The sequence below is a fragment of the Macrobrachium rosenbergii genome, chromosome 37 (assembly GCF_040412425.1).
Source record: "Macrobrachium rosenbergii isolate ZJJX-2024 chromosome 37, ASM4041242v1, whole genome shotgun sequence".
Taxonomy (NCBI): domain Eukaryota; kingdom Metazoa; phylum Arthropoda; class Malacostraca; order Decapoda; family Palaemonidae; genus Macrobrachium; species Macrobrachium rosenbergii.
Genome location: NC_089777.1, coordinates 30,948,150 through 30,970,938, shown reverse-complemented (window position 1 = coordinate 30,970,938; position 22,789 = coordinate 30,948,150). Strand labels below are relative to the sequence as shown.

The 22,789-nt window shown below is 34.6% G+C and overlaps 1 protein-coding gene across 2 annotated transcripts in view; it reads right to left on the bottom strand.

The window, feature by feature from the left end:
- The window catches only part of LOC136825445 (homeobox protein araucan-like), a 186,495-nt gene extending 164,833 nt beyond the window's left edge, over window positions 1-21,662 (bottom strand). For both annotated transcript variants that reach the window (XM_067081914.1, XM_067081915.1), the window contains exons 1-2: window positions 21,398-21,662; window positions 2,311-2,565 (exon numbers count right to left, since the gene is read on the bottom strand). In XM_067081914.1, coding sequence (XP_066938015.1) covers window positions 2,311-2,565; window positions 21,398-21,448 — 306 coding nt within the window. In that variant the 5' untranslated portion in view covers window positions 21,449-21,662. The remainder of the gene's footprint in view (window positions 1-2,310; window positions 2,566-21,397) is intronic.
- Between the last annotated feature and the right edge of the window lie 1,127 nt (window positions 21,663-22,789).

Genomic DNA, 22,789 nt, shown 5'->3' with positions numbered 1-22,789 from the left:
TATATATACTGAAGAAAATGTAACATGTATAATTCGTGTTCATAAATCTTTCATCTTTCACTGTGAAGAAAAAGGTAGCTGCACCTTCCTCAAGAATTTTGAATACTTACAACATTATTTTGGATGCTTAATTGGCCTTTTCATTACGCGTCTTAACGAATTGTTTTATCAGAATCTAAGTAAGTACAGTCTAATGATAAAGTGTGGGTATACTTTTATACACAAGTTCGTGTTCATTTTGTGTCTATGTGTATGTGCATATGTATATATACACACACACACACACACACACACACATATATATATATATATATATATATATATATATATATATATATATATATATATATATATATATATATTATATTTATATATATTTATACATATATTAATTATATTTATATGTGTGTGTGTGTGTGTGTAAAACTCCAGTCACCTATCTACTTGCACGGACATATTTTTTTCGGTACACGTCGTACACGCTGAGTTTTAATGTGATAACACTGCCAATATAACAGCCAAGTACAGTAACTTGACTTTCTAAAATCCTGCCCTTTCTGGACGTGGCAACTATGATTTATTTACACCAAAATAGAAAGGACCAGACACATCTCTCTCTCCTCTCTCTGTTAGTTCTGCCGGAAGCTCCCCAGTTCAAGGGTCACTCGAAGAGTCGGTAACGAACCTTCGAAAGGGGATCCTCACAATGATATCTTCCCGTCTCGGTCCATTTTATTTCCGACTACATCACCTCCTCCAGAAAGGTATTGAACACTTTCTCTCTGCCGCCTGACAGAAAAACGCCGAACTTCTTCTGGGAGATGGAGGGTGAAGGAAAGATCGAGGGCAAATATCCAGCCCTCTGGTTTATTAGTCATAAACCAGAGAGTTGGACATTTGCTCTCGATCAGTTTTACTTCGCGTTTCATCTTCGAGGAGAGAGAGGTCGGGCCATTTCCTTTCAAGCAACTTGCCATATTGAACCGGAAAGGGGTAGATTATTTATTTTTGACAGTTGTCACCAAGAGTGATAGAATTTTTTTCCCCCTTTTCTAACAGATTCAATAATGTATTGAATGTTAGGTGCCTTCCTTTTAATATTTTATATGGATATATATATATATATATATATATATATATATATATATATATATATATATATATATATATATATATATATATATATATATATATATATATAATGTGTGTGTGTGTATGTGTATGTGATGGACAAGTAGACCAGGAGTATTATGCTACGACATTTTCCTTATTATTCATCTCCACAATACGAATTGATTCTTATATTCAGCCATCGTTTCAATGATTTTTTGCAACCTTGCATATAATAAGTCTTGAGTGTATATTTATCTAAACATGCTGAATATACCTAGGTTTCTACCCGTGTACACAAACATGTTGTGTATACCTAGACGAGCCCTTGTGGTAATACAGTAATTATTTAATAACATTTACAATATTAATTTACATTCAAGTATATTCACATATCTGTGCATAAATACAGGGGCCGTATTAATTTTAGATTAAGTAAGTGAAAGTAGCTAGTTAGGAAGTGACGAGAAATCAGAATTGCGATTAGAGAGTGTGCGTAATGAGATTCCAGTCATACACATTGTATAAATAACTTAACAGAAAGGAAATCAGCTTGAGAAAGAGAGCTATTTTTTAATGGAAATGAAGATTGTGAAAAAAAAATTATTACCTTTGCTAAGATGGGAAAAGCTGAAGGAGAAATTAACTACGAAAATTTCCTTCCGATGAGAAACACATATATTTCGTATGAGACGTAAAAAAAATAGCTCTAGAAGAAAACAAAAAGTATTGGATTTTTTTATTAACGACAAAAAGTATTAAATTTCATACAAATGAAGGCTGTATATAAGTTCCTTTAAAGGAAGGTTTTGACAATGTTTTTTAAGTAGATACAAAAGCATATATAAAGGAAAAATCCATTTAAAAAGAGAATGTTATAGGAAGTTTTTTTTTTTATTCCAGTACCCACAAATATAAATAGTTACAAGAAAAATCAACCAGGTAACGAGACTGCTTTGACAAGAAAGTTTTTATTTAAAAAAAAATTACAGAACAAATGTTTCAGGAGAATCATCCTATATTAATAGATTTTGGCCAAGAAAATTATTGGAAATTATAAACCATATGCAAACAAGAAACCCTGGGAAATTATTTTATTACCAAGAAGAATTATGAATAGTAGATAAGAAGCCCTGTGACAAGAGAAATTATGTTGTTAAGAAAGAATGCGTTCCATAGACGGCTCCACCTCGTACTCACCAAGGGACTGTAGAAAGCAGACGAATCCATCCCGATGGAGGGGTAGGGATTCTGTTCGCTGGAGGGGTAAGTGGTGCCGTAGACTCCGCCGGAAGCACCAAGCCCGGACCCGATCCGCGGGTAGGACCCGAGGGCGAGACGGTCGTACTGGCAGGAACACACGGGCTGTCCACTCACAGGATCTGTCATGATGGTACGGCCGCCCTCACAGCAACCCGACCCGCCCGTACCTCCGCCACTCTGCCCCACCAACAGCTGTGTGTGGGGGGGAAAGCAATTCCAATTACTATAACGCTGACGAGAAGACGTCGATTGTTATTGACGTGATAATCATGATTGCAGTGTGGATTTAATAGCTGTAATGTATAAAAATAAAATCCCTAATCAGACTCAATTAGAGAAAACCCACCGTGGCAAGAGTGGTGTTTAGGAAAAATGTCTTTCTACATAACACGGAATATGTGAATGTATATTTTTTTATATATGCGCATATATATATATTATATCATATATATATATATATATATATATATATATATATATATATATATATATATATATATATATATATATATATATATATAAATAATATATATATATATATATATATATATATATATATATATATATATATATATATGTATATATAATTATGTATATTAGCACAAGTATGTTTCCAGAAGGGAACGAAAAAAAAGTCGTTTGAAAACCCACGAAAATATCAGTCACCGGATCAGATTCCCGAATTCTCTAATAACCAAGACCTGAAGTTGCTGTCAGTCCAGGCCAGTACCCAAAGGAAAAGCCATTATTATTCCCGTTGTATTTGATGACAAATAAATGACAGCTTCTGTTAGAAAATATGTTGCGGATCTGTAGGGATCCTCTGAGCTGTCAGCGTCCTAATTTCCCGTGCAATTTTTTTTTTCTTCTGTCAGCTTTCACTCGCCCATACAGTTTGTCATGGGCTCATGCGTACACAGTGTAATTTGTCATGTCATTCTTTAGAAGAGTTTGTGGTAAGCCACTGTTAAATTACCAGATAGTTATTTAGAATGTAATATTGTTGTCAGTAGAGATCAGTGTACTCTAAAAGGGAATTTATGGACAAAGAAAAAGTTGAATAAATTTTCCTTAGCTGTCCACTGCAGTGAATAAATCCTTCAAAACTATAGAAATTTATGGGCACGGACACACACACAATAAATATTATATATATATATATATATATATATATATATATATATATATATATATATATATATATATATATATATATATATATATATATATATATATATATATATATATATATGTATATATATATGTAATGTATAAGGAACTAATTTTACATCCTCGCCTCAGCAACTCACCATAACAAATTGTACATGCTGACATAATATCTTATGCAAATGAAAAAATAATTTCACCTGTTTTAATTATTCATAGTCAAAGAGTGCGTGTCTTCTGATGCGCGGTATATTTTATATCTATTTGTAATCAATATAGCTGACTCATAATTTCCTTACTACGGTGAAATTAAGCTTTTAGTAAACATGTCAAGGGAATATGGTTATATTAATTTTCAAAATAACTAGTTACTTAATCATATTTCTCTCTTCCTTACCAACAAGAGTAATCCACAACTAAGGAGTGGATTTCTGAGTCCATGGGATAGATTCGAAGTAGGAAGCCTGGCCATGACCTTTTTGCTGATATATATATATATATATATATATATATATATATATATATATATATATATATATATATATATATATATATATATATATATATAATATATATATGTATATATATGTATGTATATATATATATATATATATATATATATATATATATATATATATATATATATATATATAAACATACCTACATATATATATATATATATGTATATATATATATATATATATATATATATATATAATATATATATATATATCTATATATATATATGTGTGTGTGTGTGTGTGTGTGTGTGTGTGTGTGTGTGTGCAATTCTCCGGATGTTCATTAAAACTATTTTTGTCAAGGTGATTCATCACAGTAACTAGATGAAATCATTTTCATATTACATATTGTAATAAAGCATTTATTTATCGATAAATTAACAACCTGATCTATTATGTTTGTACTTTTGGTATTCATACTTGGCAAATGAATACTTGTCACTTATATGTGTGTCTGTTATGTGTGTGTAATATCTTGAGAGTCCATTAAAAACTTATCATTTTCAAAATGGATTTATCACAGATATCATTTGCATAACTAGGTGAGATCAGTTTCATATTATTACCGATGTGCTGACAGAATATCTAGTCATCATTAACAACCGGATCCATTATATTTATTCTTTTTGTATTCTTACTTGGCAGACGCGTACTTGTCAGTTTGTGTGTGTGTGTGTGTGTGAGTGTGTATAATAATCTGAGTGTCCGTTATAAACTTTTTGTCAGAAGAGATTCATCCCAAATATCATGAGTACAAGGAGATGGGATCATTTTCATATCACCGATATGTTAACAAAACCTTTATTAACACGGCCTCAGTCAGAAATGGCAGAAGCGAAGGCTAGTGTTAAAAGTACATTCGTTTATCAAGAATTAGTCCGTGTAGCGGAATACTTATCTATGCAAATTGCAGTCACGAAATACAGTTACTGAAGGAGAGGGATTTCGTAATGGAATTTGCGTTTCCGATTCGTATATTGGCATAGCAGACTGTTTCAGAAATTATATTATTTTACGTCGCAGCTACTTCGTTTGATGATTAAAGACGCCGGTATATGCGTGTAACTCCGAAATTTACTGATATTTTGATTATTAAACGTTTGGTTATGTTTATTAGATAATGATGATATTCACTAATTTAATACTGCTTTCAACATGTAAGACAGCAGAATTATACTGGATTAAGCAAATGAATTTAATATTTCCGTGAATATAGTCATTCTTCGATAACTGGCGAATGAATCGTCTCATGAGATCCATACCAACAATATTAACATTTTCTAAAATGGATGAAAGCCGTATCGTACGCGTTTCACCTTATAAATTCAGCACTGCTTTGACAATACAAGTAAGTAATTTCATATGGATCATATTGAAAAATTAGGGCATTATGAATACAAGGGCTGAGTCCAAACTCAAGCTAAGTCGTCTTAGATTCAGCAGTATTTCATTGAATTCAGCGCTTAAATTTATTAATGTTTTACATCGATACTATAAGACAGCATTTGTTATATTAATTTAATATAGCAACACTATACGTTTTGTAACACGACACCAATGCGCTGGAGGTTCACGGCGTCCATATTAAAAGGACTTCCTTACAAGAATTTATTTTAACTACGATGAACGAAGATGGGCATATTCTGTGGATCTCGTATATGAACTATGTCATTGATTATAGTAGAGACTTTAATTTTTTAAATGGTTACACTGAAAAAAATGTGGTATCCTTATCATAAGGACTTCAGTATATGTATTTAATCGAACTTCACTGAAGGTAACGAAGGCCTTACTATATGGATCTCAACACATGAGTCTGGCACGCAGCACTATTTTCATCGGCTGATTAAGTGTACGTGTGGCAACTTTTTCTTTCAACAAAGGATATTCCACGGGGTGATTTATCTTCCTTCGGACAAGGAGACATGAAATATGGCGCCAAACACAACCCTTTTTCAGGGTTATAATAAAGATTGGAATTCCGTTAAGGCGTTTTTTCCCCCCCGTCATTCGTACGTCTCACGCTCCGCAGCGTTCTTTTTCGTGTGTTTTCAGGAATTCTTACGAATTCTTCTCCTTCTTCTTTGTCTGAGCGTTCGTTTTAACTTTTTTTTAAATAATTTGTATCATTTTTTAAAACATTTTTATAATTTTTTTTCAACATTTTACTCTACCACTTTCCGCCCCTACCGCCATTTTGCAACGAAGAGTCTTTGGTTAGCCTCCGCACTAACTAGCATCATTGCTCTACCTCCTTTTGTTTTCTATCCAATGACTTCTTTGGGCTTTCTTTGTAACTTGCACTATTCTGTAGCCAGGAGCGTGCCACAACCTTCCTACTGCGATTCATAACCAGGAACTAGGTATGCCCTCTTTATAATTCTGTTTAAAAACTAATTTAATACCTCCCATTTGCAAACCCAGAAGAATACTATACGTTCGTTTCTCCATACATCAGAATATGAATAGTTTTAGGCGCAAGTTTTAAACAATCCCCATATAATTAAGTCTTAAAACCATACAGGAGAACACAGTACTGTCGCTGCTACCAAAGTCATTGGGGAACCGTTCTGTTGGATTGTTTGATGAAAAAGCGGTGTTAATGAAGAGTATTAAATTTTCTTTGTTTAACATGATTCACAAAACTTGGATTTGAAAAGCCAGCCTCCAGAATCCTTTCCTCTATATAGCTGCTTTGTTCTTTCAAAGAACAAAGCAGGGGTGGGGGTGAGGGATGTTTTCGAGGAAAAGAAATAGAAGTAGAAAATATATATCAATAGTTGAAACAGCCATTACAGGACAGCACTTAGAAGTGGTCATCTACTAAAGTTAATATCGTCATCATTTTTTATATTAACGTGAAGATGCCATAAGCGACGAAGCGCTTAAATAGCCATTAAGCTTACGACCGCAAAGGCTTTGTTTTTATATTAACCTGGGCTGTGCCAGCACAAATCTTGCTCATATGGAATTTCCAAAGTCGATAATTATATAGTATGCTCTACTTAAAAATTTGTGGAGTATATCAGCTGATTAAAATTATTTATTTGCATAATGATTCCTTAACTTTGGTGCGTGTGCTTAATTTCTGCGATGTTGGAAATTACTTTCTCCGTATATATTTCAGTATATTACTTGGTGTGCTCTCTGATATCCTCCGGAAGACATAGGTTTCATATACGTGTCAAACGCTCTTACGCATTGACAAAATAGATATCTCTAAATTCTTCCTTTTAATTCAAATATATTTGTGCTATTAGTTTATAAACTCTTTAGAATCTAGATAAAATCATTGTTTAACAAGATTAACAAAACTTGGATTTGAAAAGCCAGCCTCCAGAATCCTTTCCTCTGGATAGTTGCTTTGTTCCTTCAAAGAACGAAGCAGGGGTGGGGGTGTGGGATGTTTTCGAGGAAAAGAAATAAAAATAGAAAGAGATATCAGTAGTTGAAACATCCATTACTGGACAGCACTTAGAAGGGGTCATCTACTAAAGTTAACGTCGTCATTATTTTTTATATTAACGCGAAGATGCTATGAGCGACGAAGCGCTTAAACAGCGAGTACGCTTATGTAAATGAATCGCAGACTTTTTCCCAATATTCCAGTCGCACTTATTTTTTGAACGATTTTTTTACCGTGTCCGTATGCCCTTATAAAATCCCTTAATAGGGGAGGGGGTCTGTCTCTTCCTCAGGGTTAGAAAACCATATTTTCTTTTTATCTCATTCGTTTTCCCTCACCAGAGCTGCGGTAGATACCTAAGCCTTATGTTACCTAGTCCGTCGGACCTCAAGTGCTGTACAAACAACTTTTTTTTTTTTTTACCTTATTTTCGGTTCTTTGTCAGTTAACAAAAAATTTTACCATAGACGCCATGAGAATAGTTAAGGTTCTCAAATCAGACTGGTTAAAATTTCTTCTCATATTAAATGAACCAAGGGGTTTTAGAGATGGGGGGCCATGACTTTGAAAATATTAAAGCATTTGCAGTGCTTTCTTACAAGAAACCAAATGTTTCTGCCTGGAAACTTTAGCATCTGTTAAGGAATCTGTTTAGCATTAATTTGTACGTTTATTATGTAACAAAAAACGAAGGAAATCTCATGCCAGGACCGGGAACGCGCATGCAGTATGCATGTGCAGTCACACAAATGCATGTGTAAACAAACATATGATAATTGATCATTTTCTTTAAAAATTCCATAAGAAAAGTAAAATATCAAGTTATTGAGTTTGAGGCTAAGCAACATTGGCTCACATAAGACAAAATATTTTTTTATTCGTGAATTCTATTGAGACAATCGGCAGTTCTTTCGATAGGATTTCTTTTATCGAAGTAACTGTCGATTGTCTCAATAGAATTCATGAATGAAAAAATATTTTGTCTTATGTGAGCCAATGCTCCTTAGCCTCAAACCCAATAACTTTATATTTTACTTTAAGGAATTTCTAACATTTCCAATATTAAGCCATATCAAAAGAAAATTTACTTTACCTTGGGAATAACTTACACCAAAAGGGAGTCACATATGACAATTGCCTCTCTACCTTGACCAGTATTCAAGCCTACGCCTTTGTGGTTTGATACGCAGGCAACAGTGACATCATCCGTTTAGCCATCCAGAGAGATGACAGTATGGGTACTGTCACTGTCACCTGTGTATCAACCTACAATGGCATAGGTTCCAATCCTGGTCTGGTTAGAGTAGATGCCCATTCTATAATTCTATTTGGACCTGAGTTGTTCCAATGCAAAATATTTTATGGCTCAATATTTTATTATAAATATATATATATATATATATATATATATATATATATATATATATATATATATATATATAAGCCACAAAAATGTCGCATTAATGTCAAATTCCTTTACCTGGAACAACTTATATATATATATATATATATATATATATATATATATATATATATATATGTATATATATGTATATATATATATATATATATATATATATATATATATATATATATATATATATATATATAATATATATATATATATATATATATATATGCCTTAAGAAATATTACCTTGTATATATATGTTTAATACAATATTAAGCCACAAATGTCTTGTGATGCATTAATGTCAAATTCCCTTTACCTGGAACAACTTCGATCCAGAGAATTATTATATATATATACAACATATATATATATATATATATATATATATATATATATATATATATATATATACTATATATATATATATATATAATATAAGCCACAAATGTCGCATTAATGTCAAATTCCCTTTAGGAACAACACATTTTCTAAAATAATTTCATTTTCATAACCTTAAGAAATATTACCTTCATATACAATACCGTAGACTTTATTCTTTTCGTGCTACCCTAAATCTTTTGCCGATAATTTTCCAGAATGTTTACAGTTCTTGTGATGCTGTTAGAGCTTATTTCCAATTCTATTGGTGATCATATACTATCTATATTTTTTGTGATGCTATCGTAGACTTTCTCAATTTTTTAAATGCTATCACTGATTATCTTAACTTATTTCACTCCAATCTGAATTTGTTTATGACTGTATCATAGATTTTATTTATTTTTGTAACGCCACTTTCCGGTACCCTAATCTTTTGTGCTCATATATTTCTAATGGAAGTTCCATAGATCATTTTAATGTTCGTTAAGCTCTCCTAATTTTTTATGATGTTATATTAAATCTTTAATTTTTGAGACAGTATCCTAGATTTTTCAAGATTTTTATGCAAGCGTCTTTATAAATTTTTGAGACAGTATCCTAGACTTTTCAAGGTTTTTATGCGAGCGTCCTAGAAATTTTTTGTTCTTGTGATACCACACGGGTTTTAGCGTAGTCCCGTGGTACGGAAAATGTGCACAATTCTAGAAATTTGAAATAGCAAAAAATATTCCCCACAAAAGAATAAAATTTTTAAGAAATCTCTCCATCGCGAATCATGAATTTCCCAAAAGACTTTTAAAAGACTTGCTCAGCTTTATCGGCTAATAGAAAAAAAAATTCATTGCGTTATCGGGTTTTAAGACTTGCTCAGCTATATCGGCTAATAGAAAAAAAAATTTCATTGCGACATCGGGAAAAAAAAAGTCACGTGAAATGATATGAAATGAAAAGAAAACCTCGCCATTTCCACGTACAGCTTTCACCCGTCGCCTGTGAAACAGTCCATCCCCGTTCTTTGAAGATGTCGTCCGTGCCTCGCCTCTAGTAGAAAGTTGTAAAATAATTTAATCTCTTCTTATTTTTTTCTGTTTTAAAAGAAATTATCAAAATAGATCTTGCAGTTCACTTTCTCTTAAGATAGCCTCAGCTTATGAACCCTTGTGAAACGTTTTGTTCTGTAATGTTGATGCAAAGTTTTGCCTTGGAAATGTTCGCTTGAATTAAAACATTTTTTTAACAGGTCCCACATCACTAATATTCACAAGGGTGATTTTCAGAACAAAATATTTTTCACTATATTTCCTATATGATTGTAGGTCGCACATATTTTATAAATTTAACGCACCAGTATTAAAGACACATTAATGACCTCGTGTAATGTAAATCCAGCATCGGGTAATAAGAATATTTAACGATAATCAATTCATAACGTAAAAGCTTTCGCTAGGTTAAATCAAGAACACGAGTAAAATTCTTACATTATATATAATATATATATATATATATATATATATATATATATATATATATATATATATATATATATATATAATTATTATCATATATATGTATGTATATATATTATATATATAAATATATATATAAAATTTTTTTGCATATGTTGTGTGCATATGTATTTGTGCGAAGACGATATATACATACATAAGAACACACAAACAAACACATATATATGTATGTGTAATATGTATGAAGACTTTGTCTTATTGTAATATTTACTGAATTGTAATATTTACTGAGAGCAAAGCTTGTGTAACTTGACCTGACAAGTGGCATGAGAGAGAGAGAGAGAGAGAGAGAGAGAGAGAGAGAGAGAGAGAGAGAGAGAGAGAGAAGCAGCAAATCCTATTTTGCGTTTGTGAATCTTATGGACAGATAATAAAGCGGCGGGTCGGCGACCCCTGACACCCAAAAGCCCCCCACAAAGGCATTAACGCTGTCATGGTCGCACATCGCCGGCGACCTGCATTTTTCACGCACTTAAATAGCAAACAAAAATCGCTGAATTGTTTGAAAAGTTAAATGTGAATTTACACGGACCATCACCTACAGCAGTTATTCCGAATTCATATCCTAACCGCCGGCTTATATAATTTCCCCCCGTTTATTTCATGGCGAAGCGGAATTCATATCCACGGAGGTTTTCCCCACTTGTAAATCGCAACCAATGATTGTTTTCCATTCTGCTTCGGCTGTAAATAAATTCTCGCTCATCAGGATTTGAAAGCTGACTTGGTGTTGTTTTGATTTTCCAGTTTTCATCTCTTATAAAAAATAAGAAGTCTCTCCTAGCCTCATGTTATGTATATTTTAGTTTAATACTGTACTTCAACGGTTATTTTTAGCGACCATTTGTCAGGCATTTGGAATTGTTCAGAGAATAAATAATAATGTGAATTTTGTTCGTAACTTATGTAAATGGTATCCGTTCTTGCTTCTCACTTAATGAAATAATGTGTAAATTTTTTAGCAAAAAAGAGTAATTTGAAATTTTATGAAAATAAGAGTGCATGAAATTTTGAAAATTCATGCTTTTGAGTTTTCATGATAAATAATTTGGAGAAAATATAGCTTTCATGAATTCCTCATCTATGAAATAGAGTGCATCACAATTTTGATCTAATAAAAGGTGGTTTAAATTTTTAAGTATCAGTGACTTCAAATTACGAGAAAGTATTACTTCATAAATTAGAAAATCAGTTGTAGCATGACACTATAATATCGCATAATAATTAAATTCCAGGTTTTATTTTTCCTTAGAATATAGCCTAAATTATGTTAAATAATAATATCGGAAAGAGTTAACAGAAAAATTTCATCTCTTTCTCTGAAGATTATAATAATTTCTAAAACCATTTTACAAACACCCCCCTCCCCCACACGCCCCTTTCTTCATTATTTCGTATCAACCAAGTTCGCTGCTTCATTCGCCGTTATCTAGGAGAGAGGCAAAGGCCATCAAAACATGAGAGAAACAAAGCACGTAAAAGCAGCCATAAAGATATTACTCTCATCAGTGAAGCATTGAATCGGATGTCGGTTGATTGCAAAATCACTGCCGCTGAATTTTTATATTAAGCTCTACGGTATATTGGATGTTCTGGAAACGCTGCGCTGGGGTTCTGTTTATGAAAAACGTTATTCGCTTTAATATTTTTATATTTATATAATATATATATCCAGTTAATACTATGTATAGAATATACACACTGCAGTGACTATTGTCTTGGATTTTCTTCAGACCCAACCCTAAAGTATAAATAATATTTGCATCACACACACACACACACGCACGCATTTATATTTAAATATATTATTGTTATTATTATTATTATTATTATTATTATTATTATTATTATTATTATTATATATATATATATATATATTATATATATATGCATACATACGTGTGCGTGTGTTAAGAAGAAAATTTTCTATCAGTGACATGATTCCAAGAGAACAAAACTTCCTAATTTCTATACTCGATTTCAGAAGCTTAAAAAACTCAGTATACCACATAGGGTGCGAAAGAAATGTGAGAGATGAGTCGCTGGCCTATATACTAGGCAGAGTTCGGACGTTTTAAAAAGAAATAGCAAAGCCCGACGGATCCATGTACTAATAGCTAGAGGACTTACTGAAAGGCATCCTGAATGCGCGTTGCTATAGTCACTTCCATGGCTATAAATTCAGACGCGGAGAATTGGACGATCTCAAAGGAAAGCGGTTTGTTGTTCTTCAAACATTAGGTGAAACCTCTGTTACGGCACACCCTACCTTTGCTTCTTGTAGCTCCAACTAACTATGCTAATGACCTTCATGCCTACGTCAGTACACAAATTCGATTGTGATTTAAATTCAGTATCGCATATGTGGTCAAAACAATGGACAGAATCAATTTAGCGTTTTCTTGTCTGCCATGAGAATTTTTGCAACATGAACCTGTTTTCCATATAGGTACCTCTGTGGAAATTTCCAAATCCCGCTAGTATTTTGGTGTCATTCTTTCACACTTTTTCAAAACACAAGTCGGAGTATCATTTTCGATTTCAGATCACCAGTAAAGCCGAATTCTTGACGAAGGACTAATTCTCCTGTTCATTCTCGAATAAAATTTTCCATCATTCGTCATAGCACTCTTTTAGTCATTTCCTTCTTGAAGCCTCATTTCCATCTGGACCCGGCAATATCATCCGCAAGGCCAACACTAATATTATCAGCGTTTGCAAAACATCATTTTCTTCTTAGGCATTCACTAGCGCGTCTAATGACTCCGGCCAACCTTTCCCACACCCATACGCTGTAAAGTCCCATACACACCTATTCTGCCCACTCGCGAACTTCCCAACACCCGAACCTGACAATTCATCAACTCCACCCACAATTACCGCAACACCTCAAGAAAGACTTTTATAAGTGTTTAATTTTCCCGTCCCGGTAAGATGTCGATGTTAAGGTGGCCGCAAGATATTCATTAAGGTGTTATTGAAGGTAAACACCCTTTGCCTTCCTTTCCTCATTTCCATATTTTATAGTCCCTTTCCTTGTATTCATTAATCTCTCTCTCTCTCTCTCTCTCTCTCTCTCTCTCTCTCTCTCTCTCTCTCTCTCTCTCTCTCTCTCTCTCTCTCTCTCTCTCTCTCACTTTCTTATAATTCAGTGGTAAGAGCCTGCTGGTGAATAAGGGTTTTAAAGGCGACACCTGGTTAATTAGTTTCTACTGGAAGAGTAATAATGGCAGAGGTTCTTTTTAATTACGCTAATTGTTTCAAATTTCTCCGAATACTCAACTTGGAAAGATCCACTACATGCTGGTACGTCCAAATAATGTACTTGGACCTTTTTCAATTTCTCCAAAAACTATTAATTTTTCACTGCGATAACTGGAAATAATTCTTTAAAAAATAAACATATTTTACCGAGGACTATTTCAGTTTTTGCCATCATTCTAACGTTATCAAAATTTAATATTCGCTTGACACCAGAACGCAAAACAATTTACATTTGCGAACCATTCCATTCTGAAATTATAGAAATATATACCCGCCAACAGAATTTATTTTCTCCAAAAATTATTTGAAAACATTTTAAACTAAAAGATGTGTATTGATATTGTTCCTTTTATGCGCTCCGGAACCCCTTCGCGCCGAAGATTTCAGATATAAAAATTATATTTAGATCCGTATTCTCCAGGTTCACTTTATGTATAATTTTATCATAATCTCCCATGTAAGTTCGTTACAGTTAAATCTTATTCCTGAGTGTATAAGCGTTGAATTGAGTATTTGTGCGCGCACATTATTATACTATTCTACACATACATACGTATTATATATCTATCAATCTATCTATATATATATATATATATATATATATATATATATATATATATATATATATATATATATTCACATTGGCTTAATCGTTCAACATTTTTGCGACAGTAGATAAATAGTTCGGTTCAATAAATGAAACATTTGTCACTTTAGCCCGACTAACGAATATTATAATTATGGATCAGTAGCCTACTGCATATTTCATCGTCGCTTGAATTACAAAAAGATTATCTTTTTTTTTCTTGCAAAAGACAATTCGTTCCCCATGACTGATTACTTGTCTCTGAAGAATTATTAACATGTCCGAAGGTTTCACTTGATCACAAAGACGATACTCGATTTAATTTTTTGGAAACGGAAAGACATCGTCAGCTTTTCGACAGTCTTTTTTTTTTTTTTTTTTGTCAACAGTCGTTCCTTGTATGTGATTTGAGTCCTGGCAAATGAGCGCCTTTTCCAGCGAGGTATGAGGAGGAGCACCAAGATCGCCCATCCGGTGTCCGATTCCTGCCATTCTCGGAGACGACTTCATCTGAGAGCAGCCATAATAAACGGCTAAAAGCTTCCGATATGCGCTTATAATATATCTTGCACATCGTTCGGACGTCGTTGAGCCAAAGTCACATTTTACGTTTAAGTCTCAATGATATTTATGAGGCGGGATAAAATATATTTACAATGAAATATATTCACAATAAAATATATTTACAGACGGGGAGAGGGGCCATAAAAGCCGGCGGGTAGTGGCCTAGATGGACAGTTACGGACGCCGAATGTTCTATAAATTCAACGTTGATAATGACGATAAGGAAAGGAAAAAATTCACACGACCTTAACGACATGCTGAACCTCTTTCTCAGAGAGAGAGAGAGAGAGAGAGAGAGAGAGAGAGAGAGAGATCCTCCTCCTCCTCCCTCACGTATTTTTCTTCTGAGAAGTATCCATATTCCTAATACTATCATGAATTCACTTGTGATTTGTAAAAAAAAAAAAAAAAAAGTAACTCAATTCACTCGGTCCGAAAGGACAGCGAACCGCGGTATCCTTTATGACAAGTTTTGATACGCTCTTATAATATGATGCTACAACTCCTTCAGCGCACTTAATGAAAGTTCTCAGAAATCGAGTAAGTTAGAGGCTAGACGCTGATTTTCCTTCGCGAACGTTGGTATAAAATGTATATATACATGCATGCACAGATATATATACATACATACACACACACACATATATAGATATAGATATATATATATATATATATATATATATATATATATATATATATATATATATATATATATATATATATATAATACATTTACATATGTATAAATATATATACATACATATATACACTTAGTCAAATTGTTAGATATGGCAGTTAAAATATTTTACCAAGGTGAAAGCTTCATAGAGCAAAATAACCACGGATAAGGAAAATGATCAATAAAAATTGCTAGAACACCGGCAGAGACATCGCAAAGAAAATTGTTTTGGTCTAAACATCACGCCAAACTTCCATTTAGGATTATGAAAGGCCAACTAGATTTTAAGTGACATTTCATCGATGATGAGAATGCCTACAACATTAGCCGACAGATAAGCTTAGTTATCTGTACTTAAAAAGCGATGTATCAGTATATAATTGAAAACAGACACTATAATAAATATTTCGATTCATTTTTCTCTTCTAAATATACATTCTCGGTAGTGCAATTAGTGTATAAACAATCTATAAATTATCCTTTCAAAATCAACGGCAGTCATAATGGAAGCGGGTGTAATATCTCCAATTTTCAGTTCTTAATAAGAGAAAATCTTATGGCACGAAGCTAATATCTGTAAAGAAAAAAAACGCTTATCCGTAATTAAACCTTTAATAAAATCCCTGGCCCATACAGTAGCAGAGTCCGATCTGTGAATAAAAAAAAAATAATAATAATAAAATAGCGGCTCATCGGTGAAGAACATCCCAAGCATCGCTGATCATCGGGGCCGCTCGCAAATGAAAAAGCCAATTTTTGTGCCCCCAAAAAACCACCATTCAGCCGCGGAGGTAAACAGCGGTGAGCAAAACGGCGCCCAGAGTGACAATTAGGTTATTTGGCGATGTCGGTTATCACGGGTAGGGCTCTCGCTTAATGAGCGGCCCTTCTTGACCTCACACCGCTGGGGTCAGGAGAGGGTCGCTAGGCTGCTAATCGCCGTGGAAGGGAGAGAGAGAGAGAGAGGGAGAGAGTCAGTCGGACAGACAAACAAAGGATTGGGAGTTCCCGCAAAGGAGGAGGTGACGCAGCGCTTATTTTGTTGTAATATAATACCAATAACAGACGGGAAAAAAAGGGAGTCTATAGATTTTGCAAGAATGACAAAGAGACCAAGTCTATAGATTTTACAAAGAGTGACAACCAACGTGCACCTGAATGTATTTTACTCCTCGAAATAGCAGACGGAATTGGCGAGTGCGAAAACTTCAAGCACCTGCTTGGTCAGGTGAGAAGAGTACCTTATCAAAACGTGGAACATTACTGCAGTCTGCCAGTAATGAGGACGGCATCGCGTTTAAGAACATACTCAAGTTTTGCTGTTGTCTATAGCAACCCTTAAATCACAATTGCAATAAGGGTGTATTTGGATGCAGTCTTTATAAAAAAAAATGCTGTGAATATTTTTAAGCTCCAGACCCAGTTTATATTTTTCTTACATGAAAAGGGAAAGATATGAGCCGTTATGACAAAACCTACAATGTTTATTCAGAAATTATAGTTAATTTTTCTATATAATCATTCATTTATTACGTTCACTGTAATGGAGACAATATCCATAAACATTCTGTAAAAGGTGACTCGGAATCAAGAGAATATTTGTGGGTTCTCCCTGTCTGTATTTATAGTGATTTATCTAGCTGGTACTTATGCATTATTAGCCCCATGCAACTGCAAATATCTATGCAAGGATCACACCGATTACTTGACGTGACGCAATGGCTCTGATCTATAAATCCGAAAATTTTGGATATCAGCGCACCTCCTGAGAATCTCCTAAATGCTTCCTAAACTAAGTTATCAAATAGAAATCATCACCGTCAACATGACTGTTATATTATTAATAAGCGCTAAATAACAATCATTTCCCTGAAAATATTTGCCAGATGCATCGAGCGTTTGAACAGATATATTTTGATATATCTTTGAACATCGTCATGTTTCGACATATAAACACTCACAAAGAAATAATGTGTAAATTAGTACTGCACCGGAGCTGTGCCAAAACTAGGAAGCGAAACAAAACGCAGTTGACAAATTGTCACAACTCTGAAGAAGTGTGTGTGTGTGTGAATGTATGTATATATGTATGTATATATATATATATATATATATATATATATATATATATATATATATATATATATATATATATATATATATATATATATATACTTGCACACAATATTTATAATACGTAGTATTCATACTGTCTACAATTAAACGGGCGCAGTTGCTTGCACACACGTGTGTGTTTGATTATATATATATATGTGTTTGATATATATATATATATATATATATATATATATATATATATATATATATATATATATATATATATATATATATGTACACAATATTTATAATACGTAGTATTCATACTGTTTATAATTAAACAGTTGCAGTTTGCATATACGTTTGATGTGTTTGATGTATATGTGTTTGATGTATATATATATATATATATATATATATATATATATATATATATATATATATATATATATATATATATATATATATATATATATATATATATATAAGAGCTGTGTGCATCGTATACCCAAGCACCTATAACTCAAGAAGCCAAGAAGCCTTCAAAATTGATCCTCAAATATATTTTAAATGGAGCAAAAGAATAGTAACAATCACTGTTATCCTCAGCATTACAAACACCATAACTGTGGGTATTATTACACAAATAAAAGGTAAAAGTCTTCGCTCCAGTTGTGTTTCTGCCACAGTGAAAATTCAGAAGAATTTATGGAAGGCGAAAGGTAGGTAGGTACCTCCTACAGAACAGAAATTCCCCAATTATCATGGGAGAACCTCCCTAGATGTGATTGGTCATCTCCGTCAGAAAGCCAGTGGTCATGCGTCCCCTTTTCAGTTGACCCCCGCACCCCTATCCCCCTCCATTTTCTGTCCCCCTCCCTAGGTAGATCCCCTGCTCAAAGCCTTTACCTGGCCACCTCGAGTCCACTGCCTGCGTCCAGTGTCCAGCAAGCCATGTTTCCCCCATGCGCTGTCTGACCCTCCCCCCTTCCCCACTTTTCCGTTCCTTGTGCGGACCTTCGGTCATTCCACTATTCCAGTCCGCGTCTTATCCTGAACATTCCCGTCTCTCCCCCCACTGTGCTTTCCTAGGCTTTTCAGCAGTGTTGATAATGAGTACCAAAAATAACAATGAAAAGTTGTGTCATTTTGAATGGGTTCGTTGCTGTTCATTTGCTGTTCTCGATTAATAATGAAGTAATAATTGACCTTTTCGCGAGATATTCTCAACATTATAGCGCAGTGCTGAAAGAAATTAACATCGTTCAAATGCAATGGATTACCTAGCAGTTCGAATTTATATTATACTTAAATATTATCCCATAACAATTACGATATAACAAGTGTCTTTATTTATATATATGCACATCATAGTCACTTTAATCGAATAACGAACTCTCAACGCATCGGAATCTTATTCAGTGGAAATTAATATTATGGTCGATCAGAACTCGAGGCCGGATGACCAGACGACACCTTCACTTAATACTTCTAGTTATTTGATAATTTTTGGTTAAGACAGATAACTAAATAAATAAAAGTATATAAAAAAAACGAATTATAACACCTGGAAAACCTTTGCACTTTTCTTCCTTTTAGCATTATTCTTTCCGTCCAAACAGTTTCCAAGTCAGATGCACTTATACGCGAGAATACTAAGCGCAACCTATATATGTTTCTTGATCATTCAAGGCAGGAAAGATAATAACAAGCACTCGGATGCTGCACTTGCATTCCCAACAAACCTAACACGACGCTAATGACATACAGCAACAGCAATGACAACGTTTATTAACACGCCGAAGAAGATGTACGGGACAAATTGCATTGCCTTTTATAAGAGCGATGACATCTCGCAGACCGCTTAAAAGGATACTGATTTATTTAGCGCGCAGTGGTCCATTGATGTTATTCTTAGCATTGGGGAAAGGAGCGGCTGTAAAGGCATTTTCTTTTTCACCAAGAGGTCTTTTTATTTTACAATTTGCGATCGTTAATGTTACCGGGTTTCGTTTTTTCTTCTTTAGGATTATAGTCGTATTACAACTTCTGCCGTTAAAAATACATTACAAAGGGTTCAATATTTTTGCACCAAATTACAATTATTATTTTCGTCGGTAAAAAAATAACTGGAACGTCTGGTAGATTCCTGACTATTTTACAGTGCTCTGTGATTATCACAGAATTTTCTCAAAGGTTATATTCAAGTTCAGCGTAATTACTTTGTAAAGTTCACTTCTACCGCACGTTCGTAATTCGCGGCTAACCTTAAAAACTTAATGTGATATGCCATTAGGAATTAATAGAGCTTTGCTGTTTGCTGCTTAGGATACCGAAGTTGCCGTTTTTTCTGCTTACTTTTAAAATAAACTCTTGCAACGAAAGCCATTAATATTCACGTCTATATAATAGTATCTTATCAAAAAATTTACTTTAAAAGCTTTTGAACGTGAAAAATATATAATGTCGAAAAGAAGATTCCCCTGGTGTTTTTTTTTTGTCCTATTCCTTTTGAACATTTATATTATTAAGGACTATGTGTATGAACTTCAAGAAATTAAGAACAAACTCTTATTTTGCATGTAAGGTGTCCCGTGATTTTTACCGCCTTTTGTCATCTTACAAAGCAATAGGAATGGACTTCGCGTAAGTGATTTCCCTACTTGATCGCGTCCTAAAGTCAACCAAAACTTCCAACTACATCCTATTCCCCTCCTTCGAAAACGGATTCACACAGGGAAAGGCCCTTTCTCAGGCAGAAGTTGACATTTCCTGTCACTTGATGTACCTGTTGCTCGGCGTGATTGATCGACAGGGGCTCGAGGGCCACTTTTACAACACTCGAAGTGTTTGCGCTCTTTGGAGAGCGAGGAGCTCCCAACTTGGTGACATTGATAAGATCCTTTCGCTTATCTCTCTCGCACTTCAGTACGCGATTAATTGGAATTTTCAATGGCAGTTGGATGGTATCTATCAGCTCTTCAATTTATTTAATTTTTTTTATTTTTACTTTTTTTGGGGGGGCATTTTGGGCTTTTGATTTTAGGAGTGAGTTTGTGAGTGAGTGTAGGTCGCGGCGACTTCTACCAGGATCGATCGAAGAGAGAGAGAGAGAGAAAGAGAGAGAGAGAGAGCGGGCCGTTTGGAGGGGGAGGGGAAAAGACAATACATCCGCGGCTATGAATACTGATCTTGGGTGCTAATTGGGAGTCTGAGAGGATCCTTTTTCTCCGGAATCTTCTTCTCGGTGCCAATCTGGCATCGGTCTCGACTCAAGGGGGCGGGGAAAAATATGAATTATTGATTCATATTAGCGACCTGCGCACCACAAAGCATATAAAAAGACAGCATTTTTACGGTGGGTCTCAGAGCAACACGGGGCCTTGAGGGGTTCGTGAGGGGCCCTAAACCCCCTTCAGGGCCACCTCAAGGTGGCCCTCAGGTGCTCCTCGAACTTACCTGTGAGGCGGGTGTCGGGTAGGTGTAGCCGAATTGGGCGTACGTAGACATGGTTTTGTGTGAAGGATCCAGCCCTACTGTTTACAGTCCACTTGGGCTTCTAGACCTTGCCTTTTGCACCTCAGTGATGTGTATAATGCAAAGTGTTACTATCACTAATTACACATCCCATCTAACACGGGGCCACCGAGCGGTCACTTGGCCAACACAGTAGACACGACTGGTCACTGGTGTCCGACATACACAAGACTAACAACACACAACACGTCCTCCACTAACTCCATACAAGCGAGCCAATGGGGCGGGGCCTAGCCCGGAGGGGTGGAGTCCCGGTACTAGAAACGCGCGCGATTGGTCAGCTAGCCAACCTCATCTCTCTCTTTTAACTCATCTTTTACGCGATTGGCTACTTTCCTGCCTGACCGCCGCCTATTGGTTACGCCTCAATGGCATCTTGGGATGGGACAGAGAATGAGTGGAACATTTCGTAGGACTGTCTGCCTAATATTTTCAACATGTGTTTGGCAAACAGAAATACACAAGAACACTGATTTTTCATGAATGACTCGCTTTGTAAGTGACATTCCCAAAAAGAAGGGATGGGAGGTATTCATGATCGGGGAAAGTGAATGGCAGGCCCTTTCTATAGGTCATCCATAGACCATAGAGATTTCCAGTCTCACATAGACTGACCATAGCTGACCACCGGAGGGATTCGTTAAGACCAACCACCAGCTGCTGACAGACCGACAGGTGGAAGGAAGGCTCGATGTATATAAGAATGGGAATAAAATCGGCGTATTATGAATCCGAACCTGAGCATCTCAGAGTACCTGGGTATTGTATTGATATCATTCATGATTTAAATAATTTGCGATTCTTGGTAAGGAACTTTTGAGAGCACCACCTGAAAATGATCGTCACTTGTCAGACGGAATTCAGATTTATCCTGGAACGTCACGGATAAGCGCAAACGTCGTTACGAACAACAGAAAACATCAGCAAGGACAATACGCGAGGCTTTTGATGCTTTCGTAATTTTTTTTTTTTTAGTTTTTCATTTTTATAATGGGTAATTATTGGGGTAACGCCAGGAAGTACAGGTAACCGTCAAAAAAAAAAAACATTCGATATTTAATCATGCACTGATTATTTTTTTCTGGCACCATGAGATGGAAAATCGCTTTTAAAACATACTGATCCCAATTAAAAACAACACGTGGTTAACCACAAAATATCTGGACAAAAATATTCTAAACCACAAATTATCATGACATATAAATAGCATATTCATTTTAGTTTGTTTTTAACATTTCATTTAATTTTCACTTTATTTTTTTTTTACTTAGAATGCCTTAAGGCAGAGACTCATTAATGCTGAATTCATTTTCT